The 14,807-nt window shown below is 45.1% G+C and overlaps 1 protein-coding gene across 4 annotated transcripts in view; it reads left to right on the top strand.

The window, feature by feature from the left end:
- The first annotated feature begins 356 nt into the window (after window positions 1–356).
- The window catches only part of BMERB1 (bMERB domain containing 1), a 59,571-nt gene continuing 45,120 nt past the window's right edge, over window positions 357–14,807 (top strand). The window contains exons 1-4 of one of the 4 annotated variants that reach the window (XM_064725734.1): window positions 357–705; window positions 2,009–2,079; window positions 3,294–3,323; window positions 3,879–6,530. In XM_064725734.1, the coding sequence (XP_064581804.1) occupies window positions 405–705; window positions 2,009–2,079; window positions 3,294–3,323; window positions 3,879–4,058 (582 nt within the window). In that variant the 5' untranslated portion in view covers window positions 357–404 and the 3' untranslated portion in view covers window positions 4,059–6,530. Of the gene's footprint in view, window positions 706–2,008; window positions 2,080–3,293; window positions 3,324–3,878; window positions 6,531–13,274; window positions 13,566–13,799; window positions 14,051–14,807 lie in introns of those variants that run through there. The other 3 variants (XM_064725738.1, XM_064725735.1, XM_064725736.1) reach the window with 3 other exon arrangements.

A 14,807-nucleotide genomic window follows, 5' to 3' on the forward strand; every position in this document is an offset into this window, starting at 1 on the left:
AACTGAAAAGAAAAAGCCATTGTCTGCTCACGTAAGCACGCAACAAGGAAATAGCTACAAAGATAATAAGGAAACAGTGCCTGGTGTTCATGTGTCACTCAATAGTTGTGGCACTAATGCACAGTGACCCCACAGTGCTGCTTAGACCGAACCCAGGCGACACGGTCACCTACATCCTGGGGTGAGTGCACAGCACTTGGGAAGCGAGCCCGGAGCTGACACCCGGCTGCCCTGCCGTCACCCGTGGGTCATCCACCCGCACCGGGGCCCGGCGTGCGGAGCCCGGCACAGGGAGCGCTCCAGGGCCGCGGGGATGGCGGGGCCGGGCGGCGGCGGGCGGGCCCGTGGGAAGGAGGAGAAGGAGAAGGAGGAGGAGGAAGGAGAGGCGGAAGCGGCGGCCGGCGATGGCCGGGGCGCTGCTGCGCGGGGTGCGGCGCTTCCCGTGGCTGTGCAACGTGCTGCTCTACGGGGGGCTGTTCGCGGCGGGGGACGCGGCGCAGCAGCTGCTGCGGGGACAGCCGCCCGACTGGGCGCAGACGCGCCGCGTGGCGCTGGTGGCCCTGGCCTTCCACGGCAACTTCAGCTACGTGTGGCTGCGGGCGCTGGAGCGGGCGCTGCCCGGCCGCCGCCCGCCCGCCGTGCTGGGCAAGGTGCTCTGCGATCAGCTCCTGGGCGCGCCCGTCGCCGTCCTCGCCTTCTACACGGGTGAGTGCCGGGGGCTGCCCCGCAGAGCCCCGCGCGTCCGCCGGCCCCGCATCCCCGGCAGCGGCCCCGCACCGCGACCCGCGCACAGCGGGACCGACAGCCACCCCAAGGGCCCGGGGAATGGGGATCCCTGCCCTCTCCGCGCCGCTCCCGCACCCCAAAGCGCCGCTCGGGGAGAGGGGCCGCGGCCGGGGGGCTCTGCAGAGCCCGGCAGATCCCCCCGAGGATGCCCGCGGGCGCTGAACCGCCTGTGGCACTGCAGAGCTCTCCTGGAGCGGTGCTGGACCGAAGGAGGCCTGCCCTGAGCTCGGTCGGGCGCGTAGATTTAATTCGCAGCAAAGAATGCAGAGCACCTCGTGCGGATTGCAGCATCCATGGCTGCTTGAATCGCTGTGCTCAGTTCTCAGCAGCAGCTGTCTCGTTTTCCAAAACACAGGTGTAGATGTCAGGAAATGCCATTGTTCAGGGAACCAGCTTCTGCTGTGAGAGTCTATGAAATAAAGCATGCTACTAAAGGCTAATCTCAAAAGCTAGCAAGTAACAAGATACTTTAAAGATGTCTAGTATCTATTTCAGAAATAAACATGAGGGAATAAGAAAATTAATAGGTGAAACTAATGTACTTAAATGCTCTCACTTAATGTGTTAGCCAGTAAGAAAGGTCCTTCTTTTGTTTGGGACTGGGAGATGTGCATTCTATCACTCCAACAGGGAAAATACTCAATTTGTGATTGAAGTGAAATGAAGTAAAAAAAGAAGTCAAACACCAGATACTTCTGCTCAAGATCTTAACTATAGCACAACTTAGAATTGCCCAAGTACCAGAAAGATCTGAAGGACCAGAAAAGGTCCAGTAAAAGTCCCTGAATTGGGCAGCAGTAAAACAATGTATCCATTGAGAGATACTGATAACCCCGAGGCATGGAAGGTCCCAGAGTCGGCCTGAGGAGCCCCTGCTTATGTGCAAAATGCCTTATTCTCCTCTCATGGGTGCAAAAGGTGCTTTTATCCTCTCTGTGCCGGCGCACCACCAGAGGTGTGTGGTATGGCAGAGAAACAGATGCCACAACAGCTGTACACCCCATAAATCCCAGCTGATCCTGGGTATCAGTGCTGGGAGTCAATAGATGAGGAGATTTGATGTAACACTATTACATAGTCAGAATGGTATTTGTGTAACAATATCAGCTTTTCTTTCAAAGATATTATAATGTATTTTGAGAAGGGTCTGGGATGTCACTGGAAAATGTGAACATTTCATTTTTTGCATTTTTTCTGATTGTTGTAAATATTTTACCACTAGGTATGAGTGTCCTTCAGAAGAAAGAGGACATCTTTTCAGACTGTAAAAAGAAATTTTGGAATACATATAAGGTGAGACAAGCAATTTGCTTATTTCACAGCTAAACAACAATAAAAAAGGACTCTTTTTTAGCTCTTTCTTTCTTTCACTCCATTATTTGATTATGTGTAGGAAGCTTTAAGTACCAGCAGTCACATGAAGTGAAGGCAGTTTGGGTCAGGCAGTGCTACCAGATGGGTGAAATTATGCCATTTAAAAAAATGAAATGTACAGTGTTTATATACATAACACTTACACCCAGCTCTGCTTGAATGACAGCCTTACAATACAACATTGATTCAGGGGTTTTTTATCTTTTGTCTTAAGAACTACCCACGCACCAGTGTTTAGTTAGTGATACTATTGACAATGCTTGTAGACCTATTAAAATAATTAATTATAGGGACACTTTCTTTGAGAATCATTTTTAGGCTGTGCTTTTCAGTGACAATCTTCTCACTTTCAGAAACAAGCCCCCTTGTTTTAAGAAGGCTTTGCTATAAACAGCTGGCTTTGATTTGCATTTCTGCATACACAAGACAAAATTATCCGTGCTACCTCAGAGCTGAGCAAGCTGAGAATGTTAAAGGCTTCTCAGATGCAAGAAGAATGATGGATGGATTAGCAGGGAAAAAAAAGTAACAGAGGAAGATGTGATTGCAATGTGAATTTCTCTTCATATTGTAGAACTATATAGGTAGGATGGAAAAGGATTATTTTTATTCCTATGGAAGATGATTCTAAAAGCAGTGCCCACTATAGCCTATCAAAACATAAGGTTTCTATCAGCCTTATGTTCTATGAGTAAATTATCCATTGATTTTTCTAAATATGCCTTACGTGTATGAGTAAGTACAAGGAGCATTGCAAGTGTGAAATAAATAGTGTTCAGTGGTATTTTTCATTAATGGCTGAAACAAATGTTCACATGTTTAAACATTTGTTCACCCATCTGGTAAATGCGTTTATTGTGTCTGGTGTCAGATGCCTGTGAAGAATTAACTGTGCTTAGGGTTTTGTATCTAAAATGAGTTGGAATAATGTGTTTGAAAAACTCAGAGCATAGAGATTCATGAAGATGATGAGAAGTTTGATATGGCAAACCCTAGGTTAAGCAACTCCATTTGTAATTGAACACCTTTTAGTAATTTTACTCAAATGCATTTCAGTCATCACTGAATGTGGAAAAAATGAATCTTGGTGGTTGAAATCCATAAGAATAACAAATTATTAATTTTCCTTTCAGACAGGACTGATGTACTGGCCTTTTGTGCAGGTGAGTTCTCAGGGTGGCTCTGTGAGCCTTTCCCTGCCATAGAACCTGGGATCTTCTCCCATCCCCACTGTGTCTGGCCCCAGGAGGAGCAGTGGGGTTGTTGGGTGGCTAACAGTGCCTGGAGATCCTATCCTATCCTATCCTATCCTATCCTATCCTATCCTATCCTATCCTATCCTATCCTATCCTATCCTATCCTATCCTATCCTATCCTATCCTATCCTATCCTATATCCTATCCTATATCCTATCCTATCCTATCCTGTCCTATCCTATATCCTATCCTATCCTATATCCTATCCCATCCCATCCCATCCCCACTGTGTCTGGCCCCAGGAGGAGCAGTGCAGTTGTTGGGTGCCTAACAGTGCCTGGAGATCCTATCCTATATCCTATCCTATCCTGTCCTATCCTATATCCTATCCTATATCCTATCCTATTCTATATCCTATCCCATCCCATCCCCACTGTGTCTGGCCCCAGGAGGAGCAGTGCAGTTGTTGGGTGGGTCACAGTGCCTGGAGCACTAACTGAGCTCTCTCTCCTTCCCCCACAGCTGTCAAACTTCATTCTGATCCCAGTTCACCTGAGAACAGCTTACACTGGCCTCTGTGGCTTTGTCTGGGCTTCCTTCATTTGCTTTTCCCAGCAGAGTGGAGATGGCACAGCAAAGTCAGCGTTCATGTGGCTCCAAGGAGAGAAGGTCAATGCAGATGAAGAATCATCAGACAAATAAGAACTTTAGTTCTGAACACATTCTAAATTGCTAAACTGGGTTTGTGAAAGTCAGTAAATTACACTGCAGCCTCATGTTGTGTTTAAAATAAGCAGTTATTTCAACATTTGGTGGTTAGTATAAGCAGTGGAACAGTTTGTCTTTGTGCCTGTTTATTTTTCATAAAAGAGGCCAGTTGTATATTGACATTTAATTATTTTCATGCTGTCAGCGCATCTCATCTGGAAACAACTGACTTACAGGGCAATGCAAGCATTTGTACATCCTGTCAGACTGCCTCACTGGGGAGAAATATTAACTGTAATTTAATTTTCAAACAACTTGTAATTGCTAGAAAAAGGAGAATAGAACATTAAATCATCAGTTGTCAGATTTGACAATTGTTATCAATGCAAGATTGCTTTGCAGAACAAAATTTAATGGATTCCATATCTAAAAAGTGGCATTGAATTTGTTTCATTGAGAGGAAACAAAAGTGCTGTGTTTGTAAAGCCCACATTTCTATGGGGCCAACTTGTTTTATTCTACATGAAAATTTATATAGGAAATTAATTCTTTCATAGAATATACAAACCTGGGCTATATTTGTACATGTTTTATCTCACCTGGGAGAATAAAGATTACTCTGGTCAGAGCCCTTTGGGGTGGGTGCTGCCATTGACCCTTGGGGCCAGTCAAGCAGCTCCTGCATGGTGGAACCCCCCAAGCACTGCAGGGAGCTCTGGTTCTGTGTGCAGCCCCAGCTTCCTCTGCTCCTCAAGGGCCATGGGAGTCTTGACTCCTTACTCCTTTCAGCTGTTTCATCATGCTGAAGATATAATTAAAATTTTGATGAAAAAGAACATAGGAAGGAAGGTAGCATGAATGGCAGAATCCAGCTATATTGTATGTCAGGAACTTCCATTTTTTCCTCAAATGGCTTTTAAACGTTCCTATTCATAGAAGACACTGGGTAATTATACATAGGAGACTAGGAGAAGGTAAAAAATTAATCATGGATTTGCTTTGTCAGCTTGAGGATCAGGTCTGGATACGGGTATTTTTAAAATGTGCATTTGTATCTCTGTGCAAATTTCTGTGGTTGCAGTGAGTTGAAATCAGACCAGTAAAGGAGCCCTTGCTATATTAGAATGGGATTTTATGCCTTGAAGTTACTAAATTGTAAGCTTGAAAGAGTATCTGATTTAATGGGTCTGATTCTAAAGAGAAGACTCTGAATCCCTCTGTTACAACAATAATAAACCCCTTTGAGGAATGTCTGAATTCCTCAGCCTTGTCTAAATAGTGTACCAAAGCCTGCTTAGGCTATAAATATCCATTCTTTTGGCCAGCAGCTGTACTACTTAATATATTACTAACAATTATTTGTCACTGTAGGAGCCCAGTGCTGCTTAACTGAGGAAGGAAAAGGGTTCATGAAAGCATCTATTTCAGGTGAAATGAACTTGTTTGGCATAACCCAGTGCTCAAGAGTGATGCAGAGTGCCCACATGGCTTTGGGCAGAGGACTGCAGCCGTGAGAGGAGGGCAGAGGGCAGGGGCTTGCCTTGCACAGCCTGCTCTGCTGGCAGCCAGGGGAGGAGGTGCCTTCCCTCAGCACCAGTCACTGCAATTCCATCTGCACTGCACAGGCAGGTGTGGGAGAGCACACCTGCCTACAGCCTCAAGGTGGAATTAGTTTTAATTGGCTTTTGACAGCTTTGCCATGGACATCTCCAGCTTGGCTGGTTGGCTTAACTGTGGACGTTGAAATGTGCACTGAAAGCTCATTTCTGTCCCTCTGGGACATGGAGGCTCAGAGGAGTGGCTGCTGTGTCAATAGATTCCTTGTAGTTGTATTCTTCCTTGGTGAGTTGTATTCCCCTGCTGCATGAATCACCAAGTGTGAATTGAGCAGTCCTGATGCTGGACATCCCAGGAGGAGTAGGAATGCACAGAGGAACTGACTGAATTTTGTCTGTCTATTTAAAAAATGAGTGAACAGATGCTTCAGACAGCTATAGCTGTTCTACTGTTCTTGTGTGTATAAAGTCCTCAGGATAAAGAAGCAATTCCAGTAGTGTTTTATTCCTGTTGATATTTTTGGGATCAGACTGGTATTCTAAAGTCTGTTCTATTTAGTAAGAGCTAAAAGTTTCTGGTAAGGTGTGCTAATTAAGTATTTAACTTTTTTTTACGGATGCTATTTATTTTTATTTCTGCTTGTGCCTTATGTGTTTAATGATTAATAGCATTCACTTGGAGAAGGGACCTGGAAAATAATGTCATTACAAGGAGTGAAATGCTGTTGGTTTGCTGTAAGCAGTATGTGATATTTTGCTGTAACTCAGAGCAAAAAATCTTTCTTCATGGGTATAGTAGGTGAAACTGAATTTCCAGATGAATCAAGAATTTATAACTCATAATCTGTATAATGCTGATGCCTTTTTTCATCAGGAAAAACTAATAAATGAAAGATCCATCTTTTATTTTAAATGGCTTAGAAGCTTATACAAGCTGTGCTTTATTGCTCTTGCTTTTGTGCTACCAGATTTTTGCTTGGGAATTTGAGCTAAATCCTGTTTTGTCTTCAAGTTTCTCTGGCTGGGGAGTTCAGGATTTCTCTCCATCTTTTATTACTTGAAGTACAGTTCTCTCATGTAATGGAAGCTTGTGGCTATTATATTTCAGTAGACTTTAGATCCTGCATAATCCTTTCAATTTCTCCATTTCTCTTAAGGCATTTGACAGCTAAGTAACACAAATCCCTTTTCACATTAAAAAAATTTTGTTTTTTCCCTTTTAATTGTGAGCACTGATTGGTCTGACAAACATTTCAGACCCACAAAATGCAAAATAATGAAGCTGCATTGGGACAATTTCTCAGTATGCATAAATTAATGGGCCTTCTAAAGATTTTCTTCCTCTGACAGTTTAGTCTGAGGATTTAATCCCTTAGTTGTTAGAGCCTTCATTACTCCTTGATACCTTTTTGGCTTAGAAGATTAATTTCACAGGATAACAGAGTGGCTGAGGTTGGAAAGGACATCTGTATTTCCAACCCAGGTCAACTAGTCCAACCCTATTTGACACATGTGTAAACTTCTGTTTGCCTCTTCTAACAACTCAGTAATTTCCTGGGGGAATAAAAAAAGAAATAAGAAAAAAGATGGGCAAGATTTATCCTAATGTGTCTCTGCTACCCTTTCAAAAACAGTCATGAGGGCTTTATGACTATTTCCAGGAATTGCACTGATCTTACTGCCAGCTGAACATGCAGATTTCCACAACCAGCAGGATGAACAGAATTTTACATCACAGAGGTGCTCGGGAAGGAGCAACACACTGCCAGCAGCTATTAGGCATGCAGTCAGGTGATATTTTTAGTCATGGATCCTCTCTAAGAGCAAATGGGATGAGCAGACATTTATATCAGTTCCAGCTCCATGTTATTCTGGATGGCTGTGGAGATTTGAATTTGATAAAATGAGAATTTCAAAATTTATTTTTCTACTGCAAATCTTTTATGTAAATGAACCTTCTGTGCTTACTAGTATGCTAAACACATCCTTGGAAAATTCACCAGAAGGCCTCTGTCTTTTTCACACCAGAAGCACCCACCCAGTAACACGGCATAAAATAACCAGTTCCTGCTGCAGCAAAGGTGAAACTGCCTCTAGTCTGTTACCATATCTGATGTGCTGAGTTCTCTTTATAGAACAACCTTTGAAATCTATGCAGCTTCAGCCTTCCAATCCTCTGCTGTAAGTGCCAGTGCTTCCTGCCTGTGCTGCTGCCTCTACTGCTAGTGCCAATCCAGTGAGATGTGCAAGGGACACTTGAATTTTACTAAAATAATGAATTTCGAGTTGACTGAAATTGTCTATGTTTTTGCAAAGGCTTAATAAATATTAAATGCTGTTCTTTGGCTCTGTCTGTCTTTAACTCATATGTGTATAAACAAAGCCAGATAATTTGTAAAGTTCTTATGGGATCTTCGTGGAGCACATACAGCTAAAAGCTCAATTTGATGTTACAGACCTTAACACAGCAGCAGAGTAAAAACTAAGGAGGGATTATTCACTGCATTTAGAGGTTAGTTACATACATTAAATCATCTGCCATTTCTGAATAAATTCAGAACAGAGCTCCCATCTCCAAAGTCTTATGCTGAAGCTAGCGGACTTTTATTAAAAAGATTCAAAATTTTGATATAAATATTTCTTTAGATAATTAATATATTTGCAGAAGGAATGGAGGATTTCAGGTAGGAATAAGATATAAACAAATTTTCTAGAGAACAGAGGTTAGAAATGGGGTCCTTACTGACTGAATTCAGTCAAGTTTGTGTGGGATACTCTTGGGAAGGAAATGGTTCAGAAGATTTGAGGCTGAAGGGAGTAATATATTCCACAACTGGAAGAGAGACACCACCTCCATTCCCTGCTGTAACTTCTTGTATATTTAGAATGAGGAGGAAGCTTTATGGAAAGAGTTCAAGTTGAAAAATTCTGTTTCACAGACTTCAAGGCCAACAGGGAGAAAAAACATCACTCAGTCTGAATCCTTGGGTAGTGCAAAGCAAAGAGTTCTTCCTGAATCAAACCAGTGATGTTGACTCCAATGCCATCTTCTAGGAACTAAGCCAAACACTTCAAATGACAGAGGATTCTGTGTCTCAAAGAAATTATTTATGTGTTCTTATGAAATCTTATTACCTACCCACATCAATCTAGCCTTAACATTCTAATAAAATGTTACTTCCTTTCTGACAAGATTTAAAGACTAGGTACAGCAGGCAAAGCCTTCTGTGTGCATGTAGTGGTAAGCAGAGTTTTTGTTTACTCCTTGAGTAAACTGGAATAACTTTAGCTCTGTTAGCCCTTTGCTATATCACTCTTGAATCTCATTTGCAAACCCTTTTTTGCTGTGCAACCTCTAATTTGAGATGTGGACAGCAATGCTGTATTAATCCCAGTGCCTTTCACATATGCCTCAGATAATATTTTTTCTATCTCTGCCTAATATTCCTGTTCTAAACCAGCCAAGGATGTCTGCTCTCTCTTAATGCCCAAGCTGCACTGAGAACTCACATGCACTTGCTAAGCCCACCATGTCTGAAGTTACTGTAATCCATGTTAAACAAGAACAAAGAATGCAGATTACGTGTCTGCATGTGTTGCATACACTTACCAACATCATCCACCCTAATAAACACTGCCTTTTTGCAATTTATTAATTTATTGTGGTCATGCCTAAAAATCTTGCACCTTGTATCCAGGTAGAAGAACAGTTTAGTGCAAAGAATAGAGCAGAATGTATCACTCCCTGCTATGCAACACCAGTAGCAATTACACCAAGGTGCTGAAAGAAACCTTGGGCCTGGAAAAGTCTAATGAGGTGTGAAGTAGGGTCAGAAAAGACATTTTCAAGGACAGCTGTGCTGTAGCAGCAGGTACAGGAGAGCTTCAGGAGCTGAAGAATGGGTGGTTTTGTTTGCTGTGTTCAGGGAAAGCCAGTCATGAAGTGGGGCTGTAAAACAACAGGGAAAAATGACAGCAGGTGAGGAGTGTGCACACACTTGGGGGTTGTGTAAAAGATGGAACAGGGACACCTATGCTAATGCTCCCCTCTGCCAGAAGACCTTAAAAATGGGATATTGAGAAGCCCCTTTCCATTTTACACCCTCAAGCCTGACAGAATCAGAGGGACCAAGAGAGAGCATGGATGTGTCCCCTGGCAAGTAGTTCAGTCACCAGAGATACTGGGACAATGGGAACTGGCTGGGAATGAGAACTGTTCCCCATTTCTGTCACTGTGCTTTATCCAGTTACAACAGAACCCAAATGCACAAGCACCCAGATGGCTGTGATAAATACAGGGTTTGGCCCATATGGGCTCAAACCATGCACACAAAGTTCTGCAGCACATGAGATCCTTTAGCTGTGGAGGAAGTGTCAGCTTCATTCTGAATTGTGTGTCCTTTTACAGGGTGTAACTTGGTGGCAGAGAAATTTAAGTTATAACTCTTCCCTGGAATTAGTATCTTGCTGTAGCTAACATGCCCATAGTGTGTGCATACATAAGAACAAACTCTCATTATTCTTTTTTTTTTATTTGCCAGGATAACATCTTTCCTCTCATTGCTGAAATATTTGGGAAAGAAAACATGAATTTCGATGATTCAATTTTCCACCTCTAGTTGTTTGTTTTTTCCTGTTCTATGCTGGCCTGGAGAAATCTACCTCTGAGAGACTGGTGCCCTGTGGTATTCTTGTTTTGCCATTGCTTACACCTCTCTGGGAATTAAAACCCACCTTCACTCACCTACTAAGGGTGTCCAGCTGCTTCCATTTCATGCATCACATACTTTTACATCCAAAATGTAACAAGACTGTTAACTGCAGCTGATTAGCCATGACATGCCAATGACACTGAAGGATTTTGTATTAGTTCCATATCTAATGGTCATCAGACAGTAATGAATTATTATATGTTCATAACTACACCTGATACATCACAGCAATTACCCATACAATGTTTTACTTACTGTTTTGGGGCAGAAATTGGCAAAAAAATTCCAATGGAACACAGGTACCAATATACAGAGAAATTAAAATTGTAAAGAAACCCCTTCAGAAGTCAGGGCAGTGACTTTATGGCTTACAGCTCCAGTGAGGGGAGTAGTGAAATGGCCCACAGAAGTGAACTTGCCTGTTAGGGTAATGGAGCAAGGACTCTGCGTAGGGACATGAATCAGCAAGACAATGGCACAGTCCCTTTGGGTGCCTCACAGCTTGCAGGCAGTTTTGAGCTCTCTCTGTAAGACACCAACTTGTGTAAGTAAAATGGGAGCTTACAGAAAGTCACCTTTACATTTTGGACCGTGTGAAATGAGAAAAGGCTCAGGCCCTGAGAGAGCTGTGCCTGGAGCTGTGTTCTGCTGTGTTTGCAAAATTTACACAGGATGTTTATTACTTCAAAATGGACGTGCCCACATACAGGCTGAAATATTACTTGTTGCCTGCTGTGTTTGCAAGTCTAAAATAGCCCAGACCAATTTATGTCAACCTCTATATTTACTGAACTCAAACATCTGTTTTTCCTTAGTAGCTATGGACACCCATCACTGATGCAAAAGCCACCTGCACAGTGACTCACCTGCACAGCAGTCACTTCAGTCATACCACTGGACTTGGCTCCCATTGCCAAAAATAAGGCTCTTACATAGGCAGCTTCACTACTCGTGGTATTAGTAATGTATCTGATAAATGCTCTAGCAGCTTTTTCTGTGAAATTTGTACCTTAAAAAGACAGTGAACGTAGAAAGAAGTCACTAAGACAAAAGTAAAATGGGAAAGAAAAGAGTTTAGTGAAGTATGCTCCTGAAATTTCTGTTTTGGTCAGAACTGCAGCTTTTGAAGTGCACAGATTTTTCCATTCTTTCTACCAGACATTTATGCCCTGCCTCTTTGCTGCTGCATCTCCCAGATTTGTGCTGTGTATTCTGACCTTCTATACACACTAAAAAAAGATGAGATAAATCTAAGTAAGTCATGTCTGCCATGGGGAATCTGTGATGTCTGAGAGAGGCCAGAGAGCAAGAGATAGGAGAGTGGATTTGCCAACTGTTCCTGCCCAGCTCTAGCTCCTGGTGGCAGGATTTAGTGAGAAATGGGAACTGAAGCTGCCAGGGAAATGATTGCAAGGGCAAAGTGCACCTCTGTTTCTCTACCAGGCATTATGTTATAAGCAGTGAGAAAATACCCAAATGTTTGTATTTTCTGCATTAACAGTGCTTTCAGCAGAAGAAAACCAGCCTTCATGAGTAAGGAAATGCATTTATAATTTCTATTGCTAGGTCCACTGAAAAACATCATCTTAGGAGAGAAATTTAATTCCATTGGCAAATGCAGCAGCAGCAATGCTCCAGAGTCACATTAACAAAAATGCTGATATTACATTAGCAAATAATTGATACATACTTGGGTCCTACTCTTCCAAAAATATTTGTGCAGAACCTCTGTAGAACTGGACTGTTACTGGATTTTGGGACTTCTCAAAATGGGCAGGTGAAAACTTCCTAATTACAACAAATCACCTTATATATTCTTTGCTTTATGTAAGTAAATTCTTTGTACATGAGTTTCTGCCTAGTGGGTGTTTTTCAGCCATACTAACAAAAGCAGAGCTTTAAATATTCAACTATTTCTAGGATAACTCCCCCATCTCCTAAACAATGCAGTTGGGTTGTAATTACCTAAAAAACTTGAAAGGATGGTTTGAAATTAAATAGTCCGAAAATTGGCCTTTCTCCTTGATCAGCCTGTTTCCCTTAATCCCACTCTCATCCAGATCCCAGATGGACTCTTATTCCTCCCACACTTGTGTTCCTCACTTCTACCAGTGAGTCAGTCCAGCCCACCCCAGCAGGCAGCTGCACCGTCACCCAAATCAGCTGTGCAGAGTCCTGCCAAGCTCTTCTGCTTGACTCACAGCTCTGTTTGGGCTCTGGCTCCAAAGGCCAAGCCAGCGAGGCTGAGGCACTGCACAGCCAGCAAGAGCTGCTCCAGCACGTCTGGTGCTCAATTCACGGCACATCTCCGGGGAGCTCAGCTGACAGAGAGAAATCAGAGTGCCCTGAAGATGTCCTAAAACTGTCTAGCTCATCTTGTTGGCTAATTCCAATTCTCAGGAAGACAAGTAGAGAAATTTTCAGTTACAGTTTTAAAAGCAATGTGGAGGTGTTCTTGCCTCTGGCATGTGAAGCACTCCTCAAACAAAATTGCTCACACAATAGCATCACTGTGTGCCAGTCCAATTAGTAAGTGTACCACTGAATCCAGAGGTATTTCTGAAGTGTTGATGATTAAGGACAAGACTTTGCAGGCAAAAGGAGGTGACAAACAAGTGAGCTTTCCCAGTATTCACCCAGAGTATCCCATGATTCTTTATAGGTGAGGCAAAAAGTGTTAAACCCCTGATTTGCAGTGGGGCGCTGGACAGCCTGTCTAACTCCTGCTCCATTGTCTTTATGTGAGAAGTTGTGCCACTCACAGTAAAGTGCAATGTGATCTCACTAGGAAAGGCAGGTTCCAACTGTAAAATGCTGTTCAGGGATTTCATCCATATAACCTCCCCTACAACAAAAGAAAAAACTTAGTAATAACAGTAATAATCACCGCATTTGTGCTTCCTGCAAAGTCATTTCCTTTATTCCCAGCAGGCTGCATAAACAGCAAAGCTGCGTGCTGATGAAAAATGAGAGACACAAAATTGCATCACTTGTTTGAATGCTGTTCTCTGGCTTCTAGCAACGTGATGCTGGAATGAGTGTCATTCCAGTCAGTGCAGGACTTTTAGGAAAGCCAAAGGCTGCATGTACAGGAGCCTGAGACGTGTTAGACTGCAAAAGCCGTGAGTGGCCGTGGATGTCACCATTATTCCCCAGCTGCTCGGGTCAGAAATGTGCTCAGCGCTGCGCCGGCCAAAAGATGGACAGCTCTGCTGTGCCCCGGCAGCGAGCGGGTTTGTGAACCTGGCCGTGTAAGGGGAGCAGGGCAGGGCAGGGCTGGGCTGGGCAAGGTTGGGCAAGGCTGAGCAGGGTAAGGCAGGGCTGGGCAAGGCTGGGCAGAGCCGCAGCAGCGAGCCGCGGGCGCGGGGCTCCGGGCAGCAGCCGGAGCGGGCAGTGCCCACCGAGCGGAGGCAGGGCCGGGCGGGCGGGGCGTGTGTGCAGCATGTGCGAGGTGTGACACGGCTTTGTGCGGCGGCTCCCCCGCCCCGGCCCCGCACTGAGCATGTGCCGGAGCCCCTGCCCGCCCCCCGCCCGCGGGCCCCGCGCCGCGCACCGAGCGCCGAGCCCCGCGCAGCAGCGCCCGCGCCGCCGCATGGGCTGAGGGTGCCGGCCATGGAGCTCCGCAGGTCCATCTCGGCCAGCGCCGAGGCCGAGAGACCCACGCGGCGCTACGGAGCGGTGGAGGAGACGGAGTGGAAGGCGGAGGCGCTGGGCAGAAGTGAGTGGGGGCCGCGGGTGCGGGTCCGGCCGGCCGGGGAGCCCCGGCTGCGGCGGGGCCGGGCGGTCCCGGGGGCTGCTGGCGGGGCGAGCCCAGCCCGGGCCGCTCGGGGAGCGGGGTCCGTGTGACCGCTTTGCCCTCTGAGCGGGGGCTTGGCCGGGGGCTGTGTGGGGCTCACGGCTCGGCTGTGCCGGGCGCTCCAGCCCCGCCGGGCCGGCTCGGGCTCTCGCCCCGCTCGGGCTCCAGCCCCGCCGGGCGCTCCAGCCCCGCTCGGGCTCCAGCCTTCCCTCCCTGCGGCACGGGCGGCGCGGAGCCCGGCGGGGAGCGGGTGCCCGAGCCGGGATCACCGGGACCTTTGCTTAGCAGGTGGGATTTAACATAGAGATTTTCATAAAGGTTGGTAGTCTTTAACGTGTTTCAAGTTTGGAAGCGCAGATGACGATCACTTTATTCCCTCGTTATCTCGGGCAGAGGGTGCAGCAATACAGCACTTAATTCACACCTTCAGTGGCTGCACTGTGTTGATGAGCTCAACAAATGTTGTGTGCTGGGAAAGCTTTCTTGAAATCGTAATTTACCAGGAAGCAGCAATTGACATAACCTGTCCAAAGTGCTGATGGAAAGAGTAGTTGAAACATACATCACTGCCAATTCACATTATCCATGGGACCTCGTTTTCTGTAAGGTACCAGCTATTATTCTTCTACTGGCAGAACTGTCTTCTTTACAACCTAATAAGCTTGCAAACCCTTTATAA

Source organism: Zonotrichia leucophrys, chromosome 14 (assembly GCF_028769735.1).
Source record: "Zonotrichia leucophrys gambelii isolate GWCS_2022_RI chromosome 14, RI_Zleu_2.0, whole genome shotgun sequence".
In the NCBI taxonomy this organism is placed as follows: Eukaryota; Metazoa; Chordata; class Aves; order Passeriformes; family Passerellidae; genus Zonotrichia; species Zonotrichia leucophrys.